Raw genomic sequence first — 20,544 nt, forward strand, 5'->3', positions numbered from 1 at the left:
TTTTTCAGGACACAATTAGTTATATATATATTGTTCTCTAAAATACTTAGGAAAAGGTCATGTTTTATGTGTATAATTAACTCCTGACTTAATGAAGAATTGATGAGTTTTTAAAAATGAATTTTCAATCAATACAATGCTTAATTATGATAACATTAAATTGGATCATCTTACTTCCTGTATTCCTGTGTAATATATGTAATATATGGAGCCTTTCTTTCATACCTGTGGTCATTCATTCTCTGAGACTGTTTCAGAATGGCCCAGTGTAGCATGAATTCTAGTCCATAGTAGGTAGTGCTTTAGTGAAGTTCATGAAGAACCTCCCCTAGATTCTGACCCCATTTTGTTGTTTAGAAACTTAACTCAGACCTTTAGTCAGTCTTTATCCACAGGGTACATCAAATAGTTCATGGAAAATAGAATATTTGGTATAAAAAGATCTGAAATCCATACATAGTCTTCTCATAATGTGGATATTTAAAATTTTTTAAAGATTTTATTCATTTGAAGGCAGAGTTATAGATAGAGAGGGGGAGGAACAAAGAGATCTTCCATCTGCTGGTTCACTCCCCAAATGGCCACAATGGCCAGGGCTGGGCCAACCGAAGCCAGAAACCAGGAGCTTCTTCTGGGCGTGTCATGTAGATTCAAGAGCCCAGGCACTTATGCCATCTTCCACTGCTTTCCCAGGTAGCTGGATCAGAAGTGGAGCAACTGGGACTTGAACCATTGCATATATGGCAGTGGCTTTGCCCACAACACCAGTCTCATTGTAACTTTCCACTGAATTTTTTAATTGACTTATTTATTTGAAATCCAGGAGAGGGATAGAGGGAGGGAAGGAGAGAGAGAGAGAGAGAGAGAGAGAGAGATCCATCCACTGGTTCATGCCCCAGTACCCACAACAGCCAGGGCTGACTCAGTGGAACTCCATCTGGTTCTCCCACATGGGTGTCAGGGCCTCAGGCACTGCACCAAGGCCATCTTCGCCTGCATGCCCAGGAAAATTAGCAGAGAGCTGGATCGGAAGTGGAGCAGTCAGTTCTCATATGGGATGCCAACATCACGTATGCTACAATGCTGGCCCTTCAATGGACTTTTTAAAGTACCTTTGTATGTTGCTGTCGAGTATAATAGCAATATATTCAGCAGAATTAGGTCAGATGTTAGCGGAAAATACATATGTACTTTATTTATAAAAGATGAGAGGAGAAATATCAACACAAATATTATCAGCAGCAAAATTCATTGAAAATGCCTGGCCTTTAAGCCAGCCCATGGGCAGGTGGCACCCAGTTCAGTTTAATAAAGCCAAGGAAGGAGTAGAATTCAGTGGTTACAATCATGCACATATTGTCATGCATGGGCATATGTCTGGCTTGCTTGATAGCTGTATAGTCTTGGTCAAAATAGTTAATATATCAGAATTTTTGTAAAATGCTACTAATGATATCTGTTTTACCAGATACTAGTGGGGGATATTGGAAATAATGAATTATACTTTGTGTCTAACTGATAGTAATGAAGCAGTAATGATGCAATACCTTAACCACACTGAGACTTGCAATTTAGATTCTTGAAAGTCCTTAGGTTTCTGAGATAGTGTGTTCCTGCATCTTTGACTTAATTTCTCATTAATAACAAAAATATTCCCAATTCTTGGTTATGTGATAAAAGTCAAGGGTCCTTATTTAGGCTACATATAGAGGCTTAAGCTTTTCTTTCCAAATGTCCAACTTCCCTATAAAAATGTATAAATGAATCAGTCTATGCCTAATGTTGGGCACCAAGTTCTTCTAGTATCAGGCCAGCATGTTCTACTTGTAGGCCTGCTGATGCTTCAATATTAGATAATTTACAGTCATTGCCAAAATTGATTTCATCTCACCAAATATTTTGACACCCACCATCCTATTTTGACCCTTCTTCTGGGACATTCCTGAATCTCCTAAGAGCCCAGCAACTAAAGGGTTATTACATGGACAAGTAGTGACTCCATGATCTTTCAATGGCCATATTCTTTCTAATTGGTTAGTGCACATGCCTCACTAATGTTTAAATATTCTTCAATATCATTTCTAGTCTTTTTAGACATATATCTATATCATCTTGTTTCTTTTTTATTGTATTAAGTCTTTGATATGAAGTCCAACATTGAATGCCCTTATGAATTTCCTAGTTTTCCTATATTTGCATTCCCAGCCCATTTGTGGCATTATATTTGATATTCAACAATAAAATGTAAGAATGTTGTTCCAATTACCCACAATCTTGAGGTGACAGTTACAATTAGAAAGACCTATCAGTCTGTTGCAAGGGTTACCTGCAAAGATTAACCTGGGGATTTTTATCTGGAATGGTCCATTCTCACAGAAGCAAAGATGTGATGGAGCTTGACTATTCTTTGTCCAAAATGCTTGGGTACAGAACTGTTTCGGGTTTTGGAGTTTTTGAATTTGGGAGGATTTGCATACTCTTTACCACTCAAAAATGTTCACATGTGGGAACATTTGGGATTTTCAGATTGGAGGTCTCAAGCTATAATAGGAATACATGCTGTGCGGTGCTGTGGCTGTGTTGCGTGTGGCTCATTGTATGGGGGACACACTTGCAAAGAGTAACTCTTTCCTTCAGGGACTTGATTAAGTGCTTTTCCTGTTTAGAATGGGTGCCTTTTTCATATTTAGTTATTTTGAATTGCATGGTTTGATTCTGATGGGATTTGTAACATATCTTGTACACTCTCAGCCAGGAAATTTTTGAGCCATGCTTATCACACAGTCATCACCAGATGGTGATGATTTTTAATTGCTAATTTCTGAAACTGTTCAGCAGGAGTTGCTAAAAAAATTGTTTTTTCCTGTAATAATAGTTTAATGCCACCTGAATACCATTCTTAAAGGGAACAAGAATACATTTGAAAAAGGATGTATTTTTTACAAAGTATTTGTTGTAGTATTCTGACTAGAATATTTCTATTTTCATTACCAATAACATAATTAACATTCATTAACAAACTAACAAATTAACATTCATACTGTATATTTTCCACATTTTCTCTAGTTTTTCAGTTTGGTATAAATGATGAAATAAGAACATAATATGTGAGGCCAATGTTGTGGCATGACAAGTTTAGCTGCCTACCACCTGCAATGCCAGCATCTATTATAAGTGCCAGTTCGAGTCCCAGTCCTAGCTGCTCTGTTTCCAGTCCATCTCCCTGCTAATGTGCCAGGGAAAGTAGCAGAAGATGGCCCAGGTGATTCGTCACCTGCACCCACATAGGAGAGTCATATAGAGTTCCGGGCTCCTGATTTTGACCTGGCCCAACCCCAGCCCTTGCAGCCATTTGGGGAGTGAACCAGGAGATGGAAGATCAATATCTATCTCTATTTCTCTCCCTCTCTCTCTCTCTCTTTCTATCTCTCTCTCTCTTTCTCTCTCTGTAATTCAGCCTTCCAAATAAATAAGTTAATATTTAAATAAATATATATATATGTTAAAACGTATTAAGTGCTAATATGTTGCTCCATTCTGATAATGGGGAAAAGATGTAGGTTTTGATTTTTAAACAGTTTTCCTTTGTGTCTTATATTTCTGGGGATGAAATAATATCCTTTTTGTCTAATTTTGAACAAGAGATTCCATGTTTCTTTTTCTGATTGTGAGGTAGGGGTATAAATGAGAGATGTATTTTAGAAAAATTATAGGTATTTTAAAAATCCTGTTCAGTTATATGTGTTCCCCTCCCCTTTAGTCCCCCAAAGTGTAGTTGTCACACACATTTTGAGTAAATCACTTCATATCTTAAATGTCTGGAGCTATATTTTCTGTCCCTACCTTCATTTACTTTTAATTTACTATTTTGACCTTTATGACAATTATTTTTGGATGACAATTATTACTGCCATCATTTATATATTTTCATGTTTTTGATTTATCTTAAAATCAGAGAGAGACAGATAGACAGACTGGTTCACTCCCCAAATGCCTGCAACAGGGAGAGCTGGGCCAGGACCAGAACTGGGGAACCAGTAATGAAATCCAGGTATCCTATGTGGGTAGCAAGAAGAGAATTTCTAAAACCATTACCACTACATCGCAGAATTTTCACTGGGAGGAAACTGGAGGCGGGTACTGGGGCTGGAAATCAAATCTGAGTATTGTAACGTGGGAAGCAGGATCTTAACTGCTGGGCTAAATACCCACCGTAGTCCTTAATTTATAAATAAGAAAACTAAATTTCAAAGTAGCTGCTGTACCCTTTTTTATGCTGCTGTTATATAAATCAGGACCCCTCTACGTACAATGAAGCTTTTCTTTTTTAACTAGTTAGTGGAAACTTGACCCTGCACTGCAAAGCAAAGCCTGGACTCAAGATAAGAATGTGAGGGGTAGTCACTGGTTGCTGAGAAAACAAACTAGGCTTGAGACTGAGATTGTCCAGGGAAAATATAATGACAATTGGTCTGTACTCTGAGAAGTGTGATCTTTGAGAAAATTGGTGAGGAGCCAGAGTAAATGAAGATGGAGAAAGGGGGTGAGGGAGTGTGGTCATCTACTACTGGGGTGTGCCATGGACAGTGGTTCAGAGTGATCACCTGGAAATTTGTCAGAAGTGACATTCTCTTATTGCACCCAGACCTACTAGTCAGAAACTCTAGGGGTTTGGCCTCGTAGCTTGTGTTGGAACAAGCTTTCTAGGTGATTCTGATACATGTTAATGTTTGAGAACCTCTGGCTTACTAAAAGTGATCTCAGTTGTCCACAACAATGAAATAAACCTTATGGAAGATCTTCTCACATACATCCCACACACAGTAGGAATTGGAATAAAACACTCAGGATGGCCAAATATACATGTGGGGGTTTAGGAATAGTTGCAGACTACCTGACCATTTACTTTTCAAGAGTTTGCTGTAGAATTACTAGTGCAGTTTTGAATGGCACAATATGATATCCCCTTGACCCAATTCCTTTCCAAAAGTTTGAAAAATATGTATATTCTTAGAATAAATTCAATGTAAAAATAATAATTTGCTGTAGCTGGCAATAGCAGTAAAGAAATAAGCTCACAATTAATTTATTAATTAAAATTATGGTAACAGCCAAGAAAGGAAAGCTTGGCCTGCCAGAAGAGCAGGTGTCATCTCAAGCCCACTGGGGATCAGACTCTAAGGTGGATTCAAAAGTGTAAGGGCCTTTTATATTTGAAGAAAAGCAGATAATACCTGAGAAAGGTAATGGATGAGGAGGAAGGATAAGGCAGATGGCAATGCCACTGGACACAACAGTGGCCAAATCCATGAGAAGCTCCAAAGCACTGTCTGCCATTTAAAGAGTTTGCACTGGACACAAATGGCCAAATGCTGATATCCCCACTGTGTTGTAGGTAGATGAGGCTACCCAGGAAGAATGTTGGTTCAAACACTGCAACAGATCTTCCATACACTGAGGCCAGAGGCTGTCAGCTACCTGCTCCTTACAGCTGAATATCAATTCTTTCTTGAAGGACAATATGTACAGTATATAATTCCAGGTGCTACAGCCTTATCCTTGTACCATGTAGACCCGCTTCCCCATTCGTGTTTCAATAGTTGATCCTTCAGGATTCTAGTGAGCTGCTCGTTCTGAAGGAGCGCTTCAAGAGAGGTTAGGGAAAAACTACAGTCCTTTTGCTGCTTCTCATCTCCATGCACCTGCTACCCATCATCACCCTCTTCCTCTAATGATTTTATATTTCTTTTGGTCAGCTCTCAGATTTGCTGGTCTCACTGGTTTATCTGCTCCTATAACTTAACACTTTTTTCTAAGGAAATCCAAGGCTCTGGTAACCATCTTTCTTCAGGCCAGTGCTGTTGCACCTGTCCATTTTTAGTTACAATTGTGGAAGAGTATTCTAAGAGGCCCCCAAGTAGATCACCTGAGTTTCACTTAAACTAACCCCTGCTTTCCTTGTGGCACATATTCTAGGACCACATAAAAAGGTACTCTAAAAAGTCTGTGGAAAATTTAATTAAAATATGTGATTATTTTGCTGCCAAAAATCGAAATCCATGCATATGAGGGGTCTTCAAGAAATGTATGGAAAATATCTATTATGAAAAACTATGCATGGGTTTAAACTTATTTGCACCAAAATAAATATATTTTCATTCCAATTTCCCAAAAACTTTTTGACGTGTACTTGCAAACTTCTTTCTGCTCTCCTGTCCAACAACAAACCTACCGTCTCTTGATAGTAAGAGTCAACTTTCCTTATCAAGATGGTGGCTCCTCTTCATACCTGGACAGAAGGAGTACAGATGCTCAGGTTGCAAGCATAGCTTATAGTTCATTGGGACCCAGAGCTTGCATGCTCTGGCAGGGGCATTCCCTTCTAGGGACCAGCACCCCTAACAATGCAAAGCCAAAAGTTGTGACAACAGAAATCACAAAGTCTTCTACAGATGATGGGAGTGATAGAAGGTGGAAAAACTACTGCCTCTACTCCTCGATTTCTACTCTTCAAGTGAGGATACAAAAGCGTGTAGAAATTCTTCAGTATGCATCTGCTGTATGGTGAAGAGCACCCTTCCTCACAGAGTATTGCCACCAAACTGTGCCTTCAGCCAGGCAGCCCACTGTGTTATCAGGACAGCAGCTTCTGCACAGTATATGATCCAGTTTCTGATCATGCACCTATCCCCACTCTTCCTTTGCAGAGAAATTGGTTACTTGGTCAGAAGCTGTGATGTGTAGATGTCTATACATCAAGCAGTCTGCTCTGCAGGTTGCTTGGATCTATATTCTGGCTGTGGAGGAAGAGAAAGCAAGTCAATATTTTGGATATGTTTATTCTTATGGGAATGAACCATTCAATAAGTGTTTCAGTTCTTGTGAGGATGGACCATTATGTCCTCCAGTAAGGTGAAAGCATAATTTTCTGTAGCTTAGGGTAGGTGGCTGGTTATTTCCCTAGAGAATAGTGCCAGATCAGGGGCTCAGGCTTGGTCTCTGTTGGCAGGTTCAACATTTGGAAGAGACACAGATAGATCACCTTTGGCAATTAATAGTTGATGCCATCAGCTACTGGTCCTTCCCATAACTGTGTTCCCCTAACTGGCTACTTAATTCATATGCCATAATGCCAATTATATATATATAGTGATCAATAGCAAAGTCTTGATAACATCAACTGAAAAAGGCATTTGTATATGTGATATTCCATGATAGTCATGAGATAGTGTGACAGAATGATCTTCATGTCTAATCTTATATATCTTCCTTTCCTCTGAACCTTTTATCTCTTTCCTCCCATGGTCCTGACCAGCCTGACAGGTCATTTCCCAATGACTGTAAAAATCTATGTATATTCTTACCTTGGACATAGGTCCTCCCATATATCCTAAATACTATCTTTCAAAGCCAACAATGAGTGTAACTACAATACACATGTGAGTATATGCAGCTGCTGTCCCTTTTCACTTTTCAACTGCATGTCAAACCAACTCTACCATAATCAAAACTCAAGGTTTTTCTTTTGTCCTAAGTGAGATGTAAGAGAGTCCCCCTCCTCTGTGTGTCCTTAGGTATGAGCTGAGAAAACAGGACTATTGCATCCTGGTAAGTGGTTTGGAAGCCTGCCTGCCTGCTCATACAGCTGATTTCATGCCCTCTGGCCCTGCTGAGTGATTGATAACAGACATGCCACTCCCATTTTAAGAATGCTGCTGGCCCACCTCCAGTGGGACTTGATGGCTTCCACAGAACCCAACCCGTAATAAGCAGTTCTGGATGCCTATCTCTTATTGCCTCAAGATCGGGTGCTACTTCTCCACCATAGCCCAGTGGCACACCAGGAACTACTTTTCAAAGAGGAAATTCTCCACTGTAGTTTAAATGCCTGGCTCTAGCAACCTGCATGATGATGTTTGTATTGACATTACCACAAATTGCATACTGTATCATTTCCTCCAACACTTCAGGGTATACTGTGATCTGACTTCAAGAACAACTGGATAAGATGCCCAAACACAGAGTTCAGAGTACAAGAACATTATTGTGTAGAGACACCTGTGAAAAATAAAAAGGGAAGCAGCAAGGAAAGCTTTCAAATAACAATTAAATTGATAGTCCGGGAAAGGAATGAAGAAAGAAAATTGGTCAGGCATAGAAAAGGAAAGGCAAACTCAAGCAGTACTGGATTATGGAAGACTCTAGAAGCACTGCCATGTGTAGAATTTCAACCTTAAGATACAGAGCACTTCCTAGGGACCAATAGGAGGCCAGCATGGCTGATGCGCAAAGAGGAATCAGGTAGTAAAAAAAGTAAGAGCCAGGTTACACCAAGAATTGCAGGTCGTGTCGCTCGCTGTTCTTTGTTTTAAGACAAATTGTTTCTGAGACTCCACCTTAGTAAATTTAATGAGCCTCTAATGAATTCAGATAATTAGGATTCAGCTCTGTTTCATTTAATCACTACAAATTTAGATTTTAACTTTTATCAACTAACATTTGTTGAATGTACTTGAGCATTTCTCCTATACATTAGACTCATGACCAGTATGAAACAATTTTCCTAAATCTTTTGAGATTAGATCAATTCACAAATAAGAGGTGCTTGGTTGAAAGCATTTTTAGCAGTATGCTATTATAATTCTCACTCCTGGTTAGTTAAATTTGTCCTAGCAGATTACTCTGGGTATAATAAGACAATTCCTATGGACAATACTGTTTGCTGTCTGGGCGTTTACCGAGGCAGGGCAGTATTTTTTTTGCAATATTGCTACATCGATAATAGAGGCAGTTTGATAGAGAGAAAGAAGGTGGACTTTGAAAGGACACTTGCATACTATTGGTGGGAATATACATTAGTGCTATCATTATGGAACATAGTATGGAGGTGTTTCAAAAAATTAAAACTACCTTATGATGTAGCAGTCCACTACTGGGCATATATCCAGGGGAAGTGAAATCCGTAAGACAAGTCTGCACTCCCTTGCTCACTGCAGCATTATTTATAAGAGCCAAGATAAGGAATAAACCTAAGTGTCTATCACTTAGCGCTTAGGATGAATTGATTAAAAAATGTGGTATAGGAGAGTTTTTCAGAAACTTCATGGACATTGTGTATTATGAAAAAAAAAAAACATGCAAGAATTTGAAACTATTTTGGACCAAAATTAACCTATCTTTTAATTCCATTTCTTTTTCCTTTTTTTTTTTTTTTTTTGACAGGCAGAGTAGACAGTGAGAGAGAGACAGAAAGGTCTTCCTTCCATTGGTTCACCCCCCCCAAATGGCTACTGTGGTCAGCATACTGTGCCGATCCGAAGCCAGGAGCCAGGTGCTTCCTCCTGGTCTCCCACGCAGGTGCAAGGCCCAAAAACTTGGGCCATCCTCCACTGCCTTCCCAGGCCACAGCAGAGAGCTGGACTGGAAGAGGAGCAACCAGGACAGAATCTGGCGCCCCAACTGGGACTAGAACCTGGGGTGCTGGCGCCGCAGGTGGAGGATTAGCCTAGTGAGTCGTGGCGCCGGCCTAATTCCATTTCTTAGTGAACTTTTCAAAGTATCCTCCTCCATCTATACTAGTCAGCCTTTACAAAGAAGGAATCATGTCACTTGCAACAACATAGATGAACATGGAGGACATAATATCAAGTGAAAGCAATCAGGCACAGAGAAAATACACTGTATGACTGCACTTGTATCTAAAATCCAAAAAAGTTGAGTTCTAAGAGTAGAATGGTGGTTGCCAGGGACTGGGAGGGAGAGGGGAGCTTCAAGTGATATTGACCAGAAGATACAAAATTTCAATTAGAAGGAAAGAATAACTTCAAAATATCTATTATACAGCATGGTGACTAGTTAATACCAATGTATTGTATTCTTAAAAATTATCTAAGAGTAGACTGTAAGTGTTCTCACCACAAAGGAGAAAAGTATGTGAGACAATGTATACATTACTTAGCTCAATTTAGCTATTCCATTATGCATATATATTCAAAACATATTGTATATGATAAATGTGGACAATTTTTGTCAATTAAAATATTTTATAAAAAAGAAAGTGGACTTTTGAAGCAGAGAGACTATGTAAGTTTGAATTACCCCTTTAAAAGTTAATTTTTATGTGGTTCTGGGACAGTCATTTAACTGAAAAGAAATTCTCTGTTTGTAAAATGAAGGTAATAAATGTGGTTGTAAGGATGAGTAATAATATGTATAACTGGTATATGGGAGCTGTTAAAAATAAAGAGCAGTGTAATAGTGGTATATTAATTCAGGTGAGACAATTTTAATAGAGTTATGCTTCACATTAATGCCGACAACATACAAAATAGCCTAATAAATAATTCAGTTCCCAGATTTTTTTAGAAGCATATGATGTATTTGTTTGTAATAGAACATAGGGACATATGTCTTTGAATTGTATTTTAAAAAAAGTCTTCCATGACTTTCAATGTATGGAATGAAGATCTTAAATATGAAACTAGTGATTTCTCAAATATAAAATAATTTTACAGTTAATATAGATAATTGACTAAAAATATATCATTGGAATGCTGTTTTACTTTTAAAGTTAGTGTATTGTATCCCTTTTGTATCTTATGTTAACTAATTCTGATCTCTGTGGCTTCTTAATCCACACTGAAATTATACATTTCATTATAAAATTTAGTCTTTCAGAAGGTTTGCTACTTTACCAATTAAGACTTATAAGTTGTTTTTCATTTGCATTCTAATGGCCTAACATTGCTAACACAGTGCAAATACACCACAAGTATACTTAAGACTGTTTGATTAAATGTTTTTATCTTCCTGAATTTAAACTTGATTGTTTGAAATAAGTAATAGAAAATCTTATTATTTTTCATTGTAGATGTCTTTCCTCTCCTCTTTCAGGATTTTGCCTACCATTTTACAGTGTTTGTTTTCTACTTTGGAGCCTTTTTATTGGAAGCAGCAGCAACATCCCTGCACAATCTGCATTGCAACATGACCATGTCTGTACAACCTCTCCTGAGTAATAACCAGTATAACATAAACGTAGCAGCCACAGTGAGTATTCAATAAGTACAGTTCACCTGCATTTCCTCTCCTCCCTCAAGGTCTCTAAGAATCTCCTGAGGCAACACCAGTCTTCTATAATAATAGCCATTAGCATTAAACATATAATAGCCATTTATCTGTACCATAACCTTATGAACAAAGTACTGTTATCAACCCTAGAGGTATGGATGATTGAACTGGAACACAAAAAAAGGTTGACATTCATGGAAAACTACAGCAAGGCAGTAGTTCAACTTGGCTTTTCACAGCAAAGTCTCCTTTTGAAAGGGAATTAATTGTGCTTTTTACTTCTTTTAACTTTCAAACATGGTAAGGAAGAATTGTTCCCTTCTTTGCTCTTTAGTATTCAATACCTATTTATAATTCATTTTAACGCAGTGAATATTTACTGCAGGCCTTCTGTGTGACAGGTAATTTTCTGAGTGTGGGGAAAGGGGTGAAAAACTTGTAATGCCTACAATCGAGGAAGTGCAGGTTAGTGAAGGAGACCAATAAGCCAACAATTACAGTAGATGACATACAGAGGAAACACATTCCAGTGGAAAACTTTGGGATTTTTTAAATCCTCTTCATTAATGGGATAAATTTGTCATTTTGTATTGATATTGGTAATTTGAAAAGTGATATTATTTGTGTTCTTATAGGTAATTTTTAAGATCTCAGAAGTCCAAATTATTTCCTGAAATGCCTTAATGTTTAATATGACTGTCTAGCAAATTAGTCACCAGATGTTTTACTATTTTACCCAATTAGCCCACGAATAACCTGGTACTTCCTTATAGCCATTGAAACTTGTTGGAAGCACCCCTGTACAGTAAAATTTTCTACAGTGATAGGGACATTCTATATTGTGATGTTAAATATGGTGGTCACCAGCCACTTGTGGCTATTGGGTAATGAAAATGTAGCTAGTATTACTAAGGAACTGAATTTTTGTATAAATAGTGACATATGGTTAGTTGCTATCATACTGGACAACACAGGTCTAGAATCTTGATTTTGAAAAGGGAAAGACATGATTTTAAGAGCTATTAATGTAAGTTTTACAAGTCTGTGTTAGGATTTATCAAAATTCATTGAGTGCTTATGATGAACTGGACTGAAGATGGAATTACAACAGAAAGAAGACATGGTTCTAGCTTTGAAAGATTTATGGTTTATATCAGTGATTTTGACTTTAAGAAACCAGAGCAGTATTTAGCCTAGTGGTTAAGATATCTGAGTCCTACATCCAAGTCCCTGGGTTGGATCCCCAGCTCTGACTCTTAACTAACTTCCTGCCAGTGCACATGCTGGGAGCGAGAAGGTGGACTCAAGTGCTTGATTTCTTGGCACCCACATAGGAGACCAATGTTATGTTCCTGGCTTCTGGCTCCAGCCCTGTCTGGACTCTGGAACAGCCCCAGCCATTGCAGGCATTTGGAGAGTGAACCAGTCGATGAGTACACTGTCTGTCTGTATCACTGTCTCTGTATCTCTCTTCTTCCCTCTTCCACCTGCCTCTTCTTCACTCTACATTTCTCTCCCTCACTTCAGCCTTCTCTTTCCCTCTCAAATAAATTTAAAAATTTTTTTTTAACTGAAAACATTTTACTTCATGAAATCTTACTTATAACCCGACATGTAGAAGGTGAAAGCATAGGTATACTAGCTGAAGTACAGGAAGAGGGCCTTGAATGATGGCCATCTATTTTTAAAAAGCTTCCTCCACTCATCTAAACATCCCTGCCATACTTTTAGAATGCTTGTGAGCCAAAGTTCACAAAGAAAAATCATCGTTTACAAAACAAAGTTCAGGGACTTGGAGTTGACTTTTTCTCTTCCTATTAGTTATCAGTTACCTTGGATTTTCTTCTACATGTGTTTTAACTTCTGAACCCTCCTTTCAAGTGTGGGCTAGATTCTCATCACCTCTCTTGGATCACTGAAGTAGCACCAGATTGGTTTATTGATAGTCACCCTGAGATCTTACTTTCCCAAGAATACTAGGTGCCCCAAGTACTAGCTGATTAAAGGTTCAACAGCTGGGGCATGGGTTTTGGTACAGTTGGTTAAGCTGCTGCCTATGATGGCAGTATCCCATATAAGCACTGGGTTCAAGTCCCAGATGCTCCACTTCTGATCCAGTTCCATACTAATGCTCCTGGGAAGGCAACAGAAGATGGTCCATATACATGGGTCCTTGCTACCCACATAAGCGATCTGGATGGCGTTCCTGGCTCTTGGCTTTGGACTAATCCAGCCCATGCTGTTGCTGTCACTTGGAGAGTGAATCAGCAGATGGAGGATCTCTTGCTTGCTATCTCTGACTCTCTCTTTCTCTCCGTAACTCTGCCTTTCGTACACATAAAATAAATCTTGATGTGAATGGAAGGGGAGAGGGAGTGGGAAAGGGGAGGGTTGTGGGTGGGAGGGACGGTATGGGGGGGAAGCCATTGTAATCCATAAGTCGTACTTTGGAAATTTATATTCATTAAATAAAAGTTAAAAAAAATTAAAAAAATAAATAAATAAATAAATAAATTTAGGGGGCCAGCACTGTCACATTGAGGGTTAAGTCACCACCTGCAATACCATCATCCTATATGGGTACTGGTTCGAGTCCCTGCTGCTCCACTTCTCATCCAGCTTCCTGCTAATTTGTCTGGGAAAGCAACAGAGGATGGACCAAGTCCTTGAGCCCCTGCACCCACATGGTAGAGTCGGAAGAAGTGCCTGGCTTTGGCTTTGGCCTGGCCTGGCCCAAGCCTTTGTGGCCATTTTGGGGAGTGAACCAGCAGATGGAAGACCTCTCCCTGTCTCCATCTCTCATTCTGTAACTCTGCCTTTCAGATAAATAAATAAATAAATAAATAATTTTCACCAGCCTCACTTTGCCCTTATAGCTCAGTTTTCATTGTTCTCCATCATAGAATTCTGGTTGTTACTCCTCTGTGACTTTGTCCCTGTTATCCTTTCCTTTCTCTCTGCTTGAGTGAAGCTGCTTCAGTAAATTTCAACATGCTTCAGATTCTACATTAAATCCCATTTCATTCAAACACTGCAGTCTAACTGAATCTCTAGTTCCTGAGTTTTAGTAGCACTAAAATGATTGAGCCATTCATTTGTGACATTATATTGAGTCCTTCACATTTTCCTTTCACTGTACCTGAGGGGAAAATTCATTTTTACTGTTAATTCGTTCACATTCAGAGGACATTGGCCAGATTAGATATTAGAGAACAGCCAACAGAAGATGAGTGAGGAGAACAACTGAAAATTCTGCAGGTATTCCATCTCAGAGCTGCAGCTTTCTGGTTAATACTCCTTGCACGAAATCCAGTTTTATCATATTGTACTGCTTTGTCTTCTAGTTTTCTATAAATCAGAAACAGCAAAAAGGTGAAGGCCAAACATAGTTGTATACATGTAATTAATGCTAAGGGAATCTAAGGAATGACATTAAGGAATATAATTCAATATAAAGTTCAGACTTGTGCATAAGGGCTATCTCCTTCACTGGAAAGAGCCAGTCTGATGATTCCTTTCTGTGGGATTTTTGCTGAGTTTTAATATCACTTTCCAATGTGAAGTGGTTTGATGCATTCTCAAATTCTGGCAGTTGCTGTCTTCTTGGACTATGAAATCATTACACAAGTGCATACCTCCTACTGGATTTTTAAAAGCAGTGTCTGGAACTTCCCAAATACTTAATAAGTGAGCCTACATATGTGAACAAATGTTCAACATAAGATTATCTACAAATGAGAAAACTATTAGGGGCTAAAATACTTAAAGACAGGAGTAATGATGTGAGGGGATAAAACAGTAGAACAATTCATCATAAAAGTTTTAAATATAAATCAGTAGTACAAGTAGCCATCAGCATTGAAGTATTTTTGTCAATTTTCATATAGTTGTCCTTTACAATAGTGTTTCCTTAAAGTCAGTGTTACAAATCTGATGTCAACTTTTTTTCTTTTTCCTTAGATTTTTGCCTTTGTGACAACAGTATGTTATGGTTGCAGTTTGGGTCTGGCTTTACGAAGATGGCGACCGTAACACTCCTTGGAAACTGACAGTCCTGTGTTAGTTTTCATTTGTCTACTTCATATGTCTGATCAATTTGGATACCATTTTGTCCAGATGCAACATTTTAAAAACAATTTGATGTAGAGAGAGAATCTAAGGGCAAGTTTTGGTTTATTTCATGGATGGAATTTTATTTTTATTATGATGTTTAACAGAGAAATGGCCTTTAACTTTCTTTCATCCTGCCTTTCTTTTTGTAAGATAACTATCTTTCATGTTCATGAAATATACAGATACTGTTCATGTAAAAGTAGAACCATAACTGTTTGGTTGCTGAGTCACCTGAACCTTAATTTTAATAGGCGACAAAAACTTCCTAAAAAAAACATATTTCAAATCACTTCCTAATGACCTGTATCCTGTATTGGAAAATAAGAATGGCATGCCTCTTTAATAAAGGACCAATGATAAATATTTTAGACTTTGCAGGCAATATAGCCTTTGTGGTCACTATTCAATTCTGTTGTAGCATGAAATCAGCTATAGACAATCTGTAAATGAATGGATGGCTGTGTTTTAGTAAAACTTTATTTATAAAAAACAAGGCAGGGTAGATTGGCCCTCACACTCTAGCTTGTTGATCTCTTGTGTGAAGCTTTTGTTACTTATTCTGTATTTTATTGAACTGATTATGACAGATTTTAAACTTTAATAAGTCAAGCCACATAATATTTAGTCTTAATACACAGGAATCACATTGCCTTTTGTTAACGGTCAAATACTTACCTTTTGAGGGACAAACAGTTTCTCAAGATAATTAAAGCAGAGTCTTAGGTATAAAAAAATTAATTTATGAGGTAAACCCTAGTTGCTTAATCAAAATAAGGATCTCCTAACAACTGAGCAAGACTGTCACTGGAGAGTCCATAGAACAAGATCCAGAGAGATCGTTAATTATGACTGGAACTGGTATCTTCTACTTATGTCTTATTTTGGATTTATTTATGCTTCAGAATACAATTGTATATCCTGTGCATGAATATGCAGATATTTATGTATGCGTATGTGCAGCTTTTCCAAATAGAGCTATTTGAAGAGTTAACTTTTTACTTCTAATTATTTTTCATTGCTTTCTGCATTATATTTGAATGGTGTGTTAAATATAACAAAGTTGTAGATTCTTACATGTTTTGATAGTAGCCTGGACATATACATTGGTGAGAGATGAAAAGAATCAGTCTTGAAATAATAGCCAGCAAACACTGTCTCTGGCCAAAAGCACAGAAGTATTTGACCCTAACCTGTAGACAACCTGGTCATGAAAGAGAGGTGCCATATGAATTTAATGGGAGAAGTAAGTGTTGGACTGCAGTTCCCATCATCATGCTATCCAAGAAATGTACTTGTCTCCTGCCCCAAGAGGGCTACTTCTGGGGAAAAAAGGACTGTAAGTTGATCCCTTCTTCCAGCCCTCAGCTCTCTTGCTGAAATCATCCCATGAGTGCCAAGTATAATCTGGGCGATTAACTTTAATGAAACATATAAGAACCATGAATTAGGAATGATCAATGTTCAGTGATCACATAAATGCTGTTTATCTAATAATCTCCTAGGAAGAAGGACCTTCCTGTAGCTTGGTTTTTGATAAAAATCATAAAGACAGAAGACATGTTTTAGTATGTGTCTTGAGGAAATGAGTCTTATGACTTTATACTCTTGTCAAATCATTGCTATAATATCCGACTTCCTGGATTTTTCTAGCTCTATACCACACACCTAAACCTGTGTTATGATTTGTATATTACAAAGTCATAAATGTGCCATAAGGGTATATAGTCCATTCTAGTCAGAAATGTTTAAAGTTAGTCTGCTAGGATTTAATTGTGAGATTTTACTTTTACTTCCAAAGTATAACAGGTCTGTGCTTGGTGGCATTTAATTAAATGATTTCATTAAAATGCTTTGGTGGCATTTCTGTAAATGGATTGCTTCTAGATCATTAAGAGCCAAGCCTAAAACTCATCTAACTGTGAATACTTAGATTTGTAGATTAATCATATTCTAGTGACTCCTTAGAATATGATTAGTTAAGTGACAAAGCACTTGAACAAAAATTGTGGCATTTAAGAATTTCTTTATATATCTTAGCTGTAAAAATGAGAAAGTGTTGGTTGGTTTTAAAATCTGGTAACTCCATGAGGAAAAGAAATTTATTTTATAAGTGTTATGACTCTAATAAAGTATTCATTTGATAATCTTTTTGGTCTTTTATTTTTCATACCATTCACTTTGAAATTCAGTTAGAAGTTTGATATAAATTTGACAGTACTTCTAATATATAAGAGCCCATAATATAACAGTTTCCATTTTAACCAATTCTATTTAAAAGAGTCTCTCAGGAAACGTCAGTAATTCTTTTCTTTGATAAACACAAAACTGAGTAAATGTTTGGGAGTAATACGACAAGCTAAGAATTATATCCAATTTATTTTATTTAAAAGTGTTTATGCAGTACTTCATATATACCTGGTGTATTTCTAAACATTTTTTCAAATATTAGCTAATTTAATCCTTATCCTAACCACCCAGTAGAATGGATGCAACTGTCCCTTTTTAAAGATTAGGGGTCTAGAACATAGACCTAAAGAAATAGGACCATCCACCTTGCAAGTCAGAAAGTGATATGGAAACCCCAGCAGGCTGGCTCCCAAGTCCAGGCTCCGAATTTCTGGGTAATGCCTCAGTTCTCCCAGATTTTACATAGAAGTCCAAACATGTGACCCTTTTGCACCAAAGAAATTTTTAGTAGAACATTTAAGACTTTGTTTATAGTAGGTGTAGTCTAGAATGTTTTTGTTATAATAAGAAATCATTATTTTAGCTGTAAGAATGTAGCCAAACCTACATAATGGAGAAAAATCAGGCAGCTTTGGTCTACAAATGTCCCTACAATGCTTGGCTGCCTGAATATTTCACCACTCTGTTCTTTCTTACATAGACTATGGAACTTCAGTCTGCTCCAGTATCTTGCATAGAGTCAGCCTTTTCCTAAATTATCCTGACTTCCTAATTGTCTCTGGAACTGATTTCAAAAATGTCTAATCAGAAATATCCCATGTAATCTTTACACAGGGACTATGTCACCTTTGCGTATCTGAATAATCTGAGATTAGACATTGTCACAAAGGTTCCATCCTTAATATCTTGCTCAGGTTTGTTATTCAAGAAGCCAGCATCTCACGTGGCAACTTACATTCAAATTGGAAGGGTCCAAAGTTCAGGGGAGGTGATATCTCTAGAATACAAATATGAATATATCTATATATCTATATAACTATGTAAAGTTTTAAAAGTTCAGCTTTGCAGAAAGTTATGCTGTTTCTCTAGAAAAAGGTCACCATTTCTCTCTGGAACATTCTTTTCAAATACTTCCACAGCTTGCTTCTTCACCCTCTGTGAGTCTTAGCTCAGTTGTCTCTTTTGCAGTGACATCTTGACAGAGAACTGTTTTTGAAGCTGCCACTCACACCACCACTCCCATTTCTTCTTTCCTGTATTTTCCTCCAGGACACTTACGGCAGATAATTTCTATTCAGATTACTCCTACTTCTCCACTAGAGTGTAAGTTTTGTGGAGGGCAGTCATCTGCTTTGTTCATAACGAAATCCCCAATGCCTAGAACAGAGCAGAGGAATCAGCAGGCACTCAGGAAACATGTATTGAATTAGTGGAAGGATGATAATTCGTGGCAACACCTACTCTTGTATTCAATACATTCTATAAAAATTGATCTCCCTAGCGCTTTAATTTTGAGAATAGAATGGCTAGGTGTGGGGAGCAACTCGGACTAGACTAAGTTACTGGAATTAAGACTTATTCTATGCATCTGCTCTCCCACAATATGGTGCTGGGAGAGGAGTAAACAGCTTCTACACAGCTGCCTCCAGTTCAACCAATAAACTGTAGGACCTGCTCCTGATTGGAGGAGAGCAGCGTACTTGGCGTGTGGGTAGCAGAGCACGGATTGGTGGAGAGGACTATAAAGGAGGAGAGAGACAACATGCACCAGGAACATCTATCTGAAGGAACACTTGCCGCTCCCCCGCGGAAGTGGGGAAAGTGGCAGGGGGAACCGCCCTTCCACGGAGGTGGAAGGACGGTAGCCAACCCGGGAAGAACCAGCAGCAAACCCCGGGAGGGCCGGGCAGGTGAAAGAACAACGCAGGGTCCTGTGTCGTTCCTCCACGAAGAGGGGGAGCGACAGCTAGGTGTTTTAAACCTAGATCTGGGTGTACCTAGGATAAAGTCTAACCACACAGGATCTCTGGTATCTAAATATCTGTGTGTAGTAAAAAAAATTCTACATCAGAGGAATTGTGCACTTGAAAATCAGGCATCCCACCTAAAGTAAGTAGATCTGTATCCCAATTCTTTCATAACAAAGACGTCACTATAGCCTTAGGTAATCTGTGAAGTATGATCAGAACTAAGACTTAATGGCTAAAAGCTGTCATTTTTCTATAATTATAGTGGGAGTGGATAACTATGGCTCTTAACTGGGATCACACATGACGACAGACATTGTTTTAACCCTAAAGTGTGATATCTGTATATAATATTTGGCATTTAAACTTTTCATGTATCTCAGCTCTAAGATTTAACCTTTAAGAGAATTAGTCTAGATGAATGATCTTGTTGAATTCCTTATCTGTAGTTTTAATGGATTATTCTAATTTTGCCTGGTGTCCTGAGTTAATATACAGCTTACCTGAAGCAATGAAGTTCTGATGCTTTTGTGTTCTGAGTCAACCTGCCTTTTATAAAATTGTGTGTGTTGTTGCAAATATGCCATCATAATGAATACACCAAAACTTTCATGTGGAAATTTTTTAGAATATGAATACTATTTATTCATTTACTTGTATTACAGGTATCTAAAAATATTTAATAGTGATTGAGTGAAGAACAGTTATTTTTAAACAGGTTTTAACACTTTTCTTAGTTTTTGAGCATTTATACCTGGTTTATGTATGTGAAATATATGAATTACTGTCAACTTATTTTAACTATTAGTAGAGCATTTTAATTTGTAGGTAATAAAAGAGTTAAAAAACTTTTTGTTTTGTCACACTGTATAATTAATCTTGCAAATCTCGGCAAGTGCAAATGCTCTATTTTGGAGATTATAGATATGGGGTATTGACCGGAGGTCAGAAAAGTGGATTTATCATTTCTAGTTTGATGGAAGTGTTCACGAGATAATCAACTGAAGCATCTTCACATAGGGTCTGGCAGACAAAGGCACTGACTTTTCTCAATACTTGCACTTTGGCTTCTCATTAAGATGACAGGTACCCTATTTCTTTGGTAAAGTTGCCTAAATCCCAGAATTAACACTTGTCTAAATATAGTTTTATACCACAAAGAAATTTTCAATAAGTGAATATACTTTATGCTCTTTCCCAATATCAC

The 20,544-nt window shown here is 37.8% G+C and overlaps 1 protein-coding gene and 1 long non-coding RNA gene across 5 annotated transcripts in view; one reads left to right on the plus strand and one right to left on the minus strand.

Annotated features, from left to right (window-relative positions):
• MAL2 (mal, T cell differentiation protein 2) overlaps nucleotides 1-17,327 on the plus strand; it is a 32,351-nt gene extending 15,024 nt beyond the window's left edge. The window contains exons 3-4 of the mRNA XM_002710747.5: nucleotides 10,894-11,049; nucleotides 15,031-17,327. Coding sequence (XP_002710793.1) covers nucleotides 10,894-11,049; nucleotides 15,031-15,102 — 228 coding nt within the window. The 3' untranslated portion in view covers nucleotides 15,103-17,327. The remainder of the gene's footprint in view (nucleotides 1-10,893; nucleotides 11,050-15,030) is intronic.
• Nucleotides 17,328-17,471: 144 nt separating this feature from the next.
• The window catches only part of LOC138849971 (uncharacterized), a 204,674-nt gene continuing 201,601 nt past the window's right edge, over nucleotides 17,472-20,544 (minus strand). For all 4 annotated transcript variants that reach the window (XR_011389310.1, XR_011389309.1, XR_011389307.1 and 1 more), the window contains one exon: nucleotides 17,472-18,747. This is a non-coding gene — a long non-coding RNA (uncharacterized lncRNA). The remainder of the gene's footprint in view (nucleotides 18,748-20,544) is intronic.

This window comes from Oryctolagus cuniculus, chromosome 6 (genome assembly GCF_964237555.1).
Source record: "Oryctolagus cuniculus chromosome 6, mOryCun1.1, whole genome shotgun sequence".
Classification (NCBI taxonomy): domain Eukaryota; kingdom Metazoa; phylum Chordata; class Mammalia; order Lagomorpha; family Leporidae; genus Oryctolagus; species Oryctolagus cuniculus.